This window comes from Medicago sativa, chromosome 3, assembly GCF_051527215.1.
Source record: "Medicago sativa cultivar Bolivia chromosome 3, Bolivia_mono, whole genome shotgun sequence".
NCBI classification, from domain to species: Eukaryota; Viridiplantae; Streptophyta; class Magnoliopsida; order Fabales; family Fabaceae; genus Medicago; species Medicago sativa.
The window spans coordinates 84,444,833-84,459,173 of record NC_140751.1 but is presented as its reverse complement, the minus strand read 5'-3'; the positions used below and the strand labels follow the sequence as shown (position 1 = coordinate 84,459,173).

General features: G+C 35.7%; 2 protein-coding genes and 2 pseudogenes across 2 annotated transcripts; 2 read left to right on the top strand and 2 right to left on the bottom strand.

Annotated features, from left to right (window-relative positions):
• Window positions 1-2,308: 2,308 nt before the first annotated feature.
• Window positions 2,309-3,423, bottom strand: LOC146941160 (uncharacterized; annotated as a pseudogene).
• A 45-nt stretch (window positions 3,424-3,468) lies between these two features.
• On the bottom strand, window positions 3,469-4,925 carry LOC146941159 (protein ANTAGONIST OF LIKE HETEROCHROMATIN PROTEIN 1-like; annotated as a pseudogene).
• An 827-nt stretch (window positions 4,926-5,752) lies between these two features.
• LOC146941158 (uncharacterized) lies at window positions 5,753-7,820 on the top strand. Its single transcript, XM_085757999.1, has 3 exons — window positions 5,753-6,098; window positions 6,616-6,684; window positions 7,217-7,820. Exons 2-3 carry the CDS (start codon window positions 6,667-6,669, stop codon window positions 7,661-7,663), a joined length of 465 nt encoding a protein of 154 aa, XP_085614125.1. The 5' UTR covers window positions 5,753-6,098; window positions 6,616-6,666; the 3' UTR covers window positions 7,664-7,820.
• A 4,478-nt stretch (window positions 7,821-12,298) lies between these two features.
• Window positions 12,299-13,851, top strand: LOC146941157 (BTB/POZ domain-containing protein). Its single transcript, XM_085754947.1, has 2 exons — window positions 12,299-12,757; window positions 13,215-13,851. Exons 1-2 carry the CDS (start codon window positions 12,452-12,454, stop codon window positions 13,668-13,670), a joined length of 762 nt encoding a protein of 253 aa, XP_085611073.1. The 5' UTR covers window positions 12,299-12,451; the 3' UTR covers window positions 13,671-13,851.
• The last annotated feature ends 490 nt before the right edge of the window (window positions 13,852-14,341 follow it).

Sequence of the window (14,341 nt, the reverse complement as noted above, 5' to 3'; positions counted from 1 at the left end):
TATAATTATAGGTACACATAGCTATCTATACTCATGGTTGGAGAATCATAATGTGTTAATAAAAAAGTACTCAACATAGAAATGATAAGTTATAAAATTTAATTTAAGTGGGAATACAAATTTACCGGATCCTTAAAGTTGATTTGATCTTGCCAAAGAAGTTCAATAAGTTCATGTAACCTCTTTAATTAGTTGCTACTTTGCTTAATTGTATAGGATCCTGTATATTTGATGCATTTGTGATGGTAGTCACATGTTTAATTGAACATATATTGTTCATCCCAACTATGTACGATCTATTAAGCACGTATACGGACTCAGACATCGGACATGACACGTACACACCGACACCGTTAATAATTGGAGAAAATCATATAATTCGGTATAGTTATAAGTGTCGGTGTCGGACACGACACATGTCCGACACTAGGACACGCCTAATCCGATAAGTGTATGTGCCTCATAGTGTGCGATCGATGTAATGCTTAATGGTCCCCCTTATGAATCATTCGGCTTATAAGATTAAAGAAAGTCGGCATTATGTTTGGTGTAGCTGCTCCCACAACAAGACATATAATATAGTGTTGAGCAATAGCTTCTATGATCCCTTTCTAGATATCATCCTTCTCAATCAACAATTTAGAGACCCGTACCTACACAAATATGCCGTGTAATGTAAACAAAGTCTATGACCAGAGTGCACATGAACCTAAATTGAAGAAGATAAATTGGAATTCTCCCATGAAGAAAGTTGGCACAAAAAATGGTCAAATTTATTTGAGCATGACAATTTTTGCTTATGTTTGAAAGATGGAATAAAGTGCACGGTTTAATGTTTGAGGATTTTATTGCACATTTTTAATGTTTGAGCACTAAAAGCACATGATCCTAATCCTAAGTTGGAGGGAGTAAATTGGACTTTTCCCTAAACAAATACGGTTAGACTACAAATTCGGTGCCGACAGATAACCACATACATAGTAAATAGCTTGGTAATAGAGGTAAAGAAAAAATAAAAATATACCTATTTGGGATCGAGTGAGGATGTATTGGTCAAGGAGTTCATGCATTGTTTGACTACCATGCTCTTGGAGATCAAGAAACAAGCTCATTTTTTAGAGTCATACAATAGATGTTGCTACAATCGATCAACAAATTATGCGAAATCAAATGAAATTGTTCAAGTGTTTTATATGTAAAACAATGTGCGATCATCACGGATTGCGGCAACATACCGGCACAAGGTATTGATAAACACTCGTCCAAGCACAAGGTATACCCGAAACGCACAAGAAGAGTGCAAACAAAACTACCGAAGCGGCGAGATAGTAGAAACATAAAAGAAAGAAGGAAAGAAAAAAACCGGCCAAAGCGAATTCGAAAACAACGCATAAACCCGCACCGAAAATTGGACATACCGGACTCAAAACTAAATGAAAAGCAATAGGATCCGCAAACACCTAAAAAATCATAAAAGTATGGAATGGAACCGCACAAAATTGCATCCGACAAAGAAAACAAGGCTGAACCTACACCGCTCTTTATGTCATCAATGATTTGAAATCGGCCCCTAACAATAAGCCGCAAGCTTCAGCTTTCACATGAAGCTTCAAGTAATGATAGATTCTTATAACGATTTCGAATAACCCTATCAACATTATAAACCACAATACAACAAGCTAAAAAGAGACACTAGAACATCATAAAATACTCGCAAAGAAACAAACATCAACAAAAACCACAATACAACAAAGGTGCTAAAAAGAACACATGGCGCAACAAAAAAAATGCAATTAAAGCAAAAGCAAAGTTGGTACATAACCGAAATGAAACCAGAGAAAGCCTTCACAGACACAAATTTCCTATAGCCAACTCGAACCCGCACAAACCACTCGATCTAATTTCCAATTACGCCAAAGAGTGACAACAAAAATTATAAACCGAGTAATTGAATAAATTTTACTACAGCCACAACCTCGTTGAAATAACACTAGCCACCACCGATGTTACACATAAACTTAGAATCAGTTATGTCCCCATCTTCACTATTAAAGAAGATTGCAAAATCCACAAGAACAAACTAAAAAATGACACTAAAAACTAGCTACAACATTATGCATAAAGCTGAAACCAATATGAGACCAAAAAATCACTTTTTCAAAAATAAATCAAAAGTTGCACTAGTAACATATCCAATAGAGTAAATAAATTTAAAGCATAATCGAAGTCATTGCACAACTAATAAAGACCATAATAACGGATACAACTAAATAATAAAAGGAATTAAAGACGGTGGCTACACGAGTTTTTTTACGAAATTCGAAAAGCATTGAACATTCTAAATTCTACCTAGAACCATTGTTACTCAAAACAATGTCCACAAACCGCTTCCTCAATCCAGGAGTATCCATTGTGAAAAAATAGTCGCAAAGGTTATTGTCTTTGGTGATAAGGATACCGGCCATTACCACTTCGCATCGGATAATCCTTCAATTTCTTTTAAAATAGAGACAATCTGGTTCCTCCTATCAGTGTGTGTTTTTCGTGCACAAAACAAGAAGTAAAGACTTGCTTCATATTCTCAACACCATTAGCATAAATCTCACCCAATTTGTTCAATGAATTTGACATGCTATCGAAGCATCATCATTATACTTTACCCTTTTTCCCCCACGCTTTCCGGTCCTATGATTAGTAGAATCACGTGGAGGTTGGTTTGTTGGATTTGATCCCGGAGCAATAGTGTTAGCCGTGGGTGTTTCGGCACTTTGCGACTCAAAATTCTCATCATCATCATCATTCAAATTAATTCCTCGATCCGCCTTCTTGTGTTGATTGAAAATTTTCACTCTCCATCTCGGTAGGCATATCACCAATGTCTTCGATACATTACCGAGATGCTTTATCTTTTCCAAATACAAGATCCAAGCTCTTATAGTGTGGAAATGGTTTTCCAAACAAGCCAATTGCGGTAGGGTGAGACCGCGTTAAAGGAAAAAGTGTTTAGAAATATAAATTTGATGCAAAAAAAATTATCATGAATTTATCAATTGTGGAATAGTATGTTTTATATTACCTTGCACCATTGACGATAAATCTCCTTCTCTACTACAATCATCTTTTCGGCATCATTCCACCCAAAACCACTTGCACTGGACCCAACATATCTTTGATTGCAGAATATTGTCTTTTAAGCTTTCACTCTTGATTCAATATGTGGGTTAGCTTTTAGTGTGCAACACAGGAATTTGTTGTGAATATATTTCTCCAATGCTTTAGTATACCCGAGTTTAAATGAGTTTGCATCGGCCTTCCAACCCTCGTCCACTAATTTCAACAAACCTTCCACTAATACTCCATCTTCTTCAGAGTCCATTGTCGCTTTGTGCTTCTTACATTTTGATTTTCGGACGACCCGTCCATCTATTAAACAACTCAACAAGTGCGTGCATGTCAAAATATATAAGAACAAAAAATAAATAAAATCATATTAAAAGCACATATTTTACAAATAAAAACTCATAAAAAGAAACAGATTTGATTAATGAACCTTTTAAATCAAACTCAACGGTACATTGAAAGTAAAAATTACAATCAAATTGAAATGTCAAATAAAAAACATGAAAATTTTCAATGATTTCCACCTCTCCACCTATTAAATATATCTAATGAAAAACTATCTCTCCATTGACTCCATGTCGTGCTTGGCTCCACCGTAGTTATCATGTCACCGGACATGACTTCATCGAAGAAGTCATCATCTCCTAAATTCAATTCCAAAGGATCCAATGTCATTTCTTTGCGAATATGATTATGTAGAAGACAACAAGCTGCTATTATTCTTCCTTGAGTTTTTACAGGATAAAATGACTTCTCTCTCAATATAGCCCAACGTCCTTTCAAAAGTCCAAAACATCTTTCTATTACATTCCTAGTTGAAGAATGTTTCATATTGAAAAATTCTTTAGGGGTAGATGGTTGTAATCCATTCCTCCACTCACTAAGGTGATACCTTTGACCTCTATAAGGAGTAAGAAATCCTTCTCCATTCATGTATCCAAGATCACATAAATAATAATACCCTATCATAAATAAAACCGAAGTTAAAATCCATAAACTATGCAAGACATGTTTTATTTTTATATTAATTTATACTATTGTACCTTGAGGAACCTTTAAACCATTTGGTCGAGAAATAGCATCTCTAAGGACTCTAGAGTCGCCTGATCCCTCCCAACCAGGCAAGACATATATGAATTGTAAATGCGGTGAGCATACACCTAACACATTTGTAGCTATCTCACCCTTCCTTGTTCTATATCTACTTTTGTCGGCTTCCGGCACATTGACCTTGATGTAAGTGCCATCAAGAGCTCCTAAACAATTTTTAAAGTATTTCCATCGTTCGTACCGTGTTGCCCTCCAAAATTGGTTTAGGTTGTTTTAACAATTCTTTATGACACTTCAAAACCGCCAATAATACATTACCGAAATGCCTACTAATCGTTTCACCGTACCTAACAAATTGTCTTCTAATCATTCTATTCTTAACATGATGTGCCAATATATGTAAAAACATGGCCACCAACTCCTCCACACACATGTGTCGAGTAGGAAGCAATCCACCAATAACTTGCAACATGTCACATAGTTTATGGAAAGCAGCTCTATCCATCCTTGTATTTTCAATGCAAGCCAAATCACTTATGTAAATAATTCTACGAAAATGGACTTCTCTAATTAAACTTCTTTCATAAAAATCCCATGACCTTTTTCGCTTTTTGAACGCTTACTTAACTCAAGGTAGCATAACACAATTGTCATCGGCATAAAGTAATTCAACATCTCCATATATATCATAAACATTGCTATAATTTTTTTCTTCCTTTCACGTATTTCCATCAAATGTGTCATGATTAAAAACAAAAAATTGCCGCACGTCATAATACTATATTAGAAACATAGGAATTACATCATATATAACATTCTAAACAGAGCACTAACATCCAAATATATAGTGATTCCAAATTTGACAAATCTCACTTTCTTAGATAATATTTCACACTTGGGAATATCATATATGGATAATATTAAGAAGTATAAAAGTTGAAAAAAAATGCTATATGCTTAATTTTCGAATCGAGTTCTATATACTTAACGATTGAGATTATGAGCACTTTCATACTCCACATACATATATAATAACTATTTTCTTTTCTCACTTATTTTATAGGAGTTAAATTCGATATATATACTTCATAGTTAATACACTTTAAAATCTACAATTTAAAATTTCGATACATAATTTTCTCGTACTAGCATTTTATTTGAGTATTAAATCTACAATTTAAAACAATTGAATCCGTGCATGACTAATTCATTAAGTAACAAAGTCAAGTTAAAATTCTCACAAAAAAAAGAACAAAAAGCAAACAGATAAATGACGCGACATCAGAGGCAATAAGCAAGCAGAGAAATGACAAATTCATTTAGTAACAAAGCAATAAGCGGCATCGAGAAGATAAAAAAACAGAGAAATGATATAAATCACCAAATCTATGTTGAGTAATGGAAGAATTAAAATGAAATTAGATGGTACCTTGAAGAGAAGAGTGAAATCCAAAACCCAAACAACAAGAAGTTGATGAACACTACAAAGATCATGGGTTTCTTTTTTATAGAAGATCATGGGTGAAAAAATTAGCGGGAATAGCGAGAGAAAAATTTAGCGGGAATGGCAAGGGCAAATATGGTATTTTATTCAAGATCATGGGTTTCATTTCCTGGGAATAAAACTTTCCCAAGCTATCTCATGGGAATAAAAGGGATGGAAAAAAGGGTGAACGTGGGGAAGAAATGGGGGAAAACGTGGGTAGATGGCTTTCCTGGGAAAATTGTATTCTGGACATATTTGTGTGGTTCCCACTTACCAAACAAAGGAATGTTGAATTCCAGCCTTAGATTCCTTGGAATTATTTTTGTTACCCTCAAACAAACACCCCCTATAAATTTATAGTTGTATTATAACAGGGAAAATTGCACTCTTTTGATTTCAGGTCCGTAAGATCGAGAGTGTGTATTCAAGCCATCATGTGAAGGTAAAACCATAATATTTACAAATATCACGTTCATATGGAAAATAACACTCTCCCCTGAAAGATTAATAATTGTTACTCTTTAGTTGGTTTTAATGTCTTCTTAGGGACTATTACGAAAAGATCAATAGTGACAATTTTTATTAGTATAATTAAATGGCAGTTAGTTTTGAACATCAAGTTGGGTTAGTAATTGGTTGTTAGGTTAGTATTTTTCTCCTTTGCACCTGTTTGCACCCCGAACCTCCAACTTCTTTAATCCTTAGCTCAAAGTAGTTGAGTAACCCAACCAACCCCATTCCCCAGAATAAAATAAAATAATAATATGGTGTTTAAAGTGAGCTGTTCTTGATGATTTGCTCACCAGTTGGTTTATATACATTAAAGTGGGTTGTAGTGTAACATATCACATCTGGAGGGAAGTGTATTATTTTAAGCGTCTTTCATGGTAAAGAGCTGTATTTTACCCGTATGCACACTATGCACACTGATGTTATTCATAATTTTTTATTCTATATAGGTTGATGTATCTCCCGAACTTCTGGACACACTGAAGCAGCAGCGTCGCTTTATGCCAGTAGAACTTAAGGTTTATCTTCTTCTCTCTTGTCCATTTAAATGCTATTTTGATATGTTAAGCCACTTATATTCAATGTTTTTAACATATGTTTTACTGCCTTGCTTCAAACGAAGTCATTCTATTATTATTCTTTCCCTATAGTGAGTTAAACTTAGTTAATGTGTCTTGGTGAGGTTGTCAAAGATGTTATACTCTTTATGAGCGGATGGTCACTATGGTGGCTTTTGATACACTATTTTTGCGTTTTTTAGATTTTCAATAATTTAGTTCTAGTTAGCTCCGACTAGGAATAAACTCACAGGAAGTGCTCTCTCTCTCTCTCTCTCTCTCTCTCTCTCTCTCTCTCTCTCTCTCTCTCTCTCTCTCTCTCTCTCTCTCTCTCTCTCTCTCTCTCTCTCTCTATATATATATATATATATATATATATATATATATATATATGCAGATTTTAGGATGTTTATCTTTTATTTTCTCATTAAATTTTGTACTGTTTAGATTTTTGATAATTTTGTTCTAATTTGTGCTAAAAAAAAACTCACAGGAAACTGAGTTTGCGACTGAAAATTCAGCTGATGGCGATATTGTTGTTATCAAAACAAATGACGGTGTTGCTCACAATGTTGAACGAGTTTTTGCGGGGAAGATCTGGACAAAGTATGGCCTTGCAGCATCCGAAACTGAATTTGAACTTCCCAATGTGGGAAGCGATGTCCTAAAGACTGTCATTACACTTTTAAAACAAGCCCAAGCATTTCAGAAGATCGACGTGGGAGAGTTTACAAATAATCAACTGAGAGAACTAGTCTTAGCGGTTTATCACCTCGGCTTCAGTGAGCTTCAAGCTTCCTTATGTCAGGTCATTGCTGATAGATTAGAAAATCAAAGTACAGCTTATATGCGGACATATTTTGGAATTCAAAAGGAACACACACAAGAGGAAGAGAGCAAGTTAAAGGAGGATGCTTGCACATTGGAAAATGATGATTGATGAGTTATGATTTGATTTGAAGATTGTTTACAATCATATTGTGCTAAATTTGCTTATGTATGTTTGGGTTCACTTTTTGTGCTAACGTTCTAATATTCATAGGGTAAAGGGATAAATAATACATGGATGACCTCTTTATTTAGAGGGTTAGATGTCAGATTCCTACAAAGGTACGAACCACAATGAGTAACTTCTTAGTAAAAGTAACAAGGTAAAGGTTTCAATTCATAAGAGATAACCCTAATTAGATAATAGGCAGAAACCATCACCTAGATACAGTTATTATGCGGTTTAGCACCTTAGTACCTTTATATGAAATTGGTTAACTTAATTGTAAATAATCCTTATAAATGCAGCTATACGTCTTTGTTACCTACAATTTTTTTTTTAAACTAATAAGATTTATTCTTCGTAGCATTTCCTTCGAACTTGTGGATTGCAACCATGCAAAGCAATATCCGATCTTGTTGTTCCCAGGTTGCTTTGATTCTGCATCAGCGATGTGTGCGGCGTTTCTTTGTTTTTTGTTTGGGAAAATGCATTGACCCACGGCGAAACAATGAGGAATTTAGTTAATATAGTATAGTATAAACGTGCAATGTTGTAATTAAATCTTACCGCAACGACCGCAATCCTTAGAACTGAAACCGTCTACTAAGAAAACCTAGAAATCGCAAAACCTTGACACTAATTTTTTTGACAAAAACAAAACGATATTCATTCATTCAAATCGATAGAGTACATCGAATACAAACATCGTTAAAAACGTAAAGGGTGAATCGCGAACAAACTCATAGCACCCAAGTTAATAGCATAAAACGACAAAATGCCTACAAAAAATATGATAAAACCTAAGTCATCGAAATTCACATGCTTCCGGATCCGCAACGTTGACGCCCAAATCATTTGTTGAATTTGTAATTGATCCGATGCCGATCTTTCAATAGAAACTAAACAAACACCACGACAAGACGCGAAATCAAACGCCGCACAAGACGACGAACAACACAACGCCACACGTAGACGACGACATTACAAAAAAACTCAAAAGAAGAAACTTGATCTATGTGAAAACCACTTATTTAGATTGAAAGAAAAGAGAAAAAGATGTAGAGGGGTGATTCTAGGTCAAAAAATGACCTAAAACCACCCCTCCTCGATGAACGAAGGGGAAATAAAGTTTAGAGAGAAGTTGGAGTTTCTCTCACTAGAAAACTAGGGCCGGCCGTTTTTACCACGTGACACCGACCTTGACACTAATTAAAACCTTGATATATAGGGTTATTGGTATATCCCATTGATGCAAAATTTCATATCTTGACCCGTATTGAAACGAGATTATGAGACTATCTTTAATAGCTACTGCGGACCAACTAATATATCTTTGCAATTATGATCTTTAAATGTGTTTCGAAACAAAATGTTTGTAAAAGTAGGTTTTTTTTGAGTAATTTATGTTGCTCAAAGTCATGACTCTTATTTAAGAGCAACGACTTGGGGGCTACTGTTTTGGGCCGAGCTAAAATACATTAAAGGCCCAATTTCATAGGCCCGAGTTCATACGGACCATATATCGCACTTGGGTCAACTTCTTCCTAACACACCCTCTCCACGAGGGAGGTGTTCTTAACACTTCGGGAGACCAAATTCCAATCGATTTGTAACGTCTCTAGACGGTTACAATTCCCTCTCCACGAGGGAGGTGTTCTTAACACTTTGAGATACCAGCTCATACATGCCTAAAATCTCGCTCGACCGTTGCAATTTTCGCAAATCCGTAATCGTCGAGCCCATGATGTGCCACTAACAACGGCTCATGCGCCTCTACTATATAATGAGACTTTTCACTGTCCTCATAGTTACGAAATCTTTCAACCCTAAACCCACATTCTTGCTCTCTAAACCGACTTGAGCGTCGAGTGTCTCCTCGCTGCTCCGTAGCCGACAAACACTTAGAACCACCGCACCGGACGTCATCATTCTAATCCGGTAAGATCAATTACGAACTAATTTTAAAAATTAATATTACCAATATGTTTGTTTTTTTATATAATTAATCTAGTTGATAGAAATTCATATTCAAACTCTCGCGATGAATATAATATACATTGTTTTTAGAGAATATATTATGAATTATCGTTGCCCCTAAAAGAAAAAAAGTAATTATATTTGTACAACTATTTAATTACAATTCTTGTGACAATTGATCAACAATAATAGAGAGAGAGAGAGAGAGAGAGAGAGAAATGAAAAAAAATAAAATAAGAACATGATGTAAGTATGTAAGAGTGTTTATTCGAAACTTGTCACAAAATAGTTAAACATTATTGGGTTAGACAATATTTTGTCCCCCGCCATTTAGGTGAGTTTTGAAAAACGAGTGAACCATCAAATTCGTCCCCGAATTTTCACGCGTCGGCCAACTTCGTCCCTCAATTATGCAAAATATCAACTTAGTCCCCGAATTTGTCGGACGTCCATCAAAAAGGTCACTCCGTCCAGGTGCTCCGTTAGCCATGATGATCCGTCGCCCGCATGTTGTGTTGTCTTGTACACGTGGCAAGAAGGAAGCCACGTGTTCGGGGACTAATTTGATTGAATTGGAAAAAGTTGAGTTTTCACTTTTAGTTTATTTTTTCTCGCTTTTCCCATTTTGCCCCTGCATTACCCATACCCCTTCTTCACATTTCGAACATCAAAACGTCCTTGACCCTTCTTCTTCCCGCTAAAACTTCCTCCATTTTCACCCCTCCAAAATCATCATCATCTCCGACGATTCGACGTTTTTGAAGTTTGTGCGTTCGGAATTTGTGATTAAAGGTAACGTCTTTCCGTTGTTTATCAAGTTTCGTGTTCGTATTCACCTTGTTTTTGTCCTTTTTTTGTGTTTTCGTTTTAAGTTTTGATCATTTTTATTTTGTAATTTCTCGGACTTATGACTTGTGCCTATGACTTATGCCTATGTAATATTTCGGTTTCAATTTGTGTGTTCGCCTTTTTTACTTTATTTTGTACACGTATGTTTCAAGGATAAATTTGATATCCGATTAAACAATTCGTAGACTTATTTGATGGTTTTTTTAATATAACGTAGGGATCTATTTGATAGATAGAGAAATAATTCATGGACTAATTTGATGGCAATATTATTATAGAAAGATTACATTTCTCAATCATCTTCAACCTTTTTTCATTAGTTAAACCAACCTTTGGCGGAGGGCAAGCATAGAATGGTCTTCCTAGATTTTTTGAAGTATTGAATTTTCTACCAACACAAATTGTAGGACACCAATATTCAAGCACTCTCACAACACCATTAAACTTGGAGCTTGAAGATGAAGCTTGACTTTCATAACCGTTTTTTTCCATATTCCCACCCCTCATCATTTCGCATTCAATTTCAATAGTTTTGCTTCAAGAAATTTTGAGGATTTTGGCTTTCGCATTCGATACGAAAAAATTAGAGTTTGAACTTTTTGAATTGGGGCAGAACCGGACCACTTATTATTAGAGGAAATTTTCGTGATTATAGAGTGTAGATTGCGGATTGTGTAATTAGGGTTCCAATTTTATACAATTGGGGAAGAAAGAGCCGTTGGGGAAGAAAAGAGCCATTTAGGAAGAAAGCCAAATCATTTTATGCAAATCAATCAATTTAGTCCTTCGAAATGTTTGTTATTATCGGCCAAATTAGTCCCCGCCTACGTGGCGTCGACATGTGAGAGGTTAACGGCCACGTCGGCCCCGTTAACGCTCCGTTTGAACGAAGGACTAACTTAATTGACATTTAACAAATTCGGGGATTAAATTGATATTTCACATAATTGAGGGACGAAGTTGGCCGACACATGAACATTCGGGGGACGAAGTTGATGATTCACTCTTTGAAAAACCCCGTAAAAATATGTTAGATCTTCCCTTATCGTTCAAAGATTTCATCACAAACGACCTTAATCATAGCCTTCCTTACTTAGTGACGTGACACGCTCATTGAGGTTAATCCTTATTTATTAATTTTGTTACGTCTGCAAAGAACTTAACCTAATTTTTTCCCGCTCATTTGCTTTATTAGGTTTGGAATTATTTAACCTAACAAATTCCCTCTAAAAAATGCATTGCACACCAATTTCATTCCTATCCTCTTGATTTTTTTTGAAGAAAATATTTTCTACCATATCAATGATCAAGTATGATCCTTCTATTTTATACTTTTTTTTGTCAAGAATTTTACACTTTTTTTTTTGGATTTTTTTTAATTTCATGCCTTTTGTTTTTTATATCCTTATTTATTAATTTTGTTACGTCGCAAAGAACTTAACCTAATTTTTTCAGCTCATTTGCTTTATTAGGTTTGCAATTATTTAACCTAACAAATTCCATCTAAAAAAATGCATTGCACACCAATTTCATTCTTATCCTCTTGCCTTTTTTTTTGAAGAAAATATTTTCTACATATCAATGATCTTACGGGTTAAAGATTATTTATTGGTGCTTTATTATAGTCGAAAAAACCCGTGCGACGCACGGTCAAAAGTCTAGTTTTATTTTATTTTTTTAAAAGGAAGAGGTTATACTTTCTTTTACAAAGGTTTTTCAAAACTCGTCTAAATAGTAAGGGAGGAAAATTATTTAACCAAATATTATTTGTCAAAGAAAAGAAAAATAGATAAAATGGAAAAAAGTGTATGTATGTGAAATGAGAGAGACCGTGTGACGCCGAAAGACAGAAAACCCTTTTCCATCCAATATCCATCATCAATCATCGCATCGATCAAACAATCAGATAGAATGCCACGGCACCGTTGCACAGTGTACTCCGAGAGCGATTACGACGACGACGACGATAACGTCACCATGAGATGTCTCTCTTGCGAGGACGATTACGACCCCGACGACGCCGGTACCTGCAAAGAATGCTACGACGAAGCCAACGAAACCGAAGAGGAATTCAAACGTCAGATCCAAGACCTCAAATCCAAAGTCTCCTTCCTCACTCTCGCTTCCCCTCTTGATGCTCCTTCCACCACCGATCTCGTCCTTCTTCCGTCCGGTGATAGTTTCTCTCCTTCCATTCCCGCTCACAAGGCCGTTCTCGTCAGTACCCTCTCTCTTCACCTTTTTATTTTTATTTTTTATTCTTTAATTTTTTATAGTGATGCTGCAAATTATAAAAATGTTAAATAATAATAACCATGTGGTTAGGTTGAAGTGGTTAACGAATTTCGGTTAAGAGTTAAGGACTAATTGTTCGGAAGAATCCCATGATAGGAACTTGAATATGTTAGTTAATTACATGAAAAATATGTTGATTACCCTTCTTCTATTATGTATTGCTTATCTTGTCCACAATCAAAACGGGAGTATAATGGTGTATTATGGATATGTGTTTAAGACTTAATCCACTGATGATTTAATTTAAAGTGTACTATGTGCCCTTACTCAATGATTTTAAAGCTGTTAGCTGTTCACAATGAAACTCACAATGAAACTCAATGATTTTAAAGCTGTTAGCTGTTCACAATGAAACTCACATGACGCGATGTTTGAATAGGTTAGTCGCTCTCCAGTTTTCAGAGCCATGCTTGAGAATGATATGGAGGAAAGCCGGAGTGGCACCATCAAGATTGCTGATGTTTCGTACGATGCTCTTCGTGCTTTTGTTAACTACTTGTACACTGCTGAAGCATGCCTTGATAACCAAATGGCCTGTAACCTATTAGTTTTAGGAGAAAAGTATCAGGTGAAGCATCTTAAGGCGTATTGTGAGAAGTATTTGATCTCCAAACTGAATTGGGAGAAAGCTATTGTCAACTTTGCCTTTGCACATCAACACAATGCCAACCAATTGCAAGATGCAGCTTTGGCAGTGATCATGGAGAATATGGACAACCTCACTAAAAATGAAGATTACACGGAGTTGGTGGAAACTAATCCTCGTTTAGTTGTGGAAATATATGAAGCTTATCTTGCCAAACAGGTTAATACTGCAGCCACGTTAGGGTTATAGGAATGCGGTTTAGGAAGTTATTGTAGTCAACTTTAAGCATGGTAGAAACTTAAGTTTGGATTATATTCTTAGTGGGTGATTACTCTGTGGTAGTATTAAATTGTACATTCCATATACTGCTGTTACTACTACAGTTTAAGATGCATCTAGAGCAGTTGCCTCTCTAAGGCATTGTGGATTACCTTGTGATTTCTGTGTTCTAATATCACAGCACTTTGATTCTGGCGTTGATAAAAAAGTATGAACATTGGCTTAAAAAGTATACACCTGTTTTATAGGGACGATAAAACTAATTTGTAGATGTGATCAGATAATAGGTGCATTCATGTCACAGTTTCATTCCATCACTGTACTTCAAAGGCTGTGTTGCTTTGGTTGCTGGATTTTTTTGCCACCGTCGCGAGTCACCGGTTCAATTAAAGTGACAACATTGCTGCTTTCCGGTGGCAGCACCATGTGTTTGTGTCACTATTTTGTGCACCCCCACATCCTCACTGCTGCGTCGTGATGTCAGTCCCTGTTTCGTGTTTCCACCTATGCTTCTCTGATTGTCTCTAGATTTGTTGAGATGTGCAGGTTTTAAGGTTTTATGTGCACTGTCGGTACCATTTTAATATCTTGTTTCAACCCTTGTTATTGAATTCAGACGGATGTGATATCCTAGTCATTCT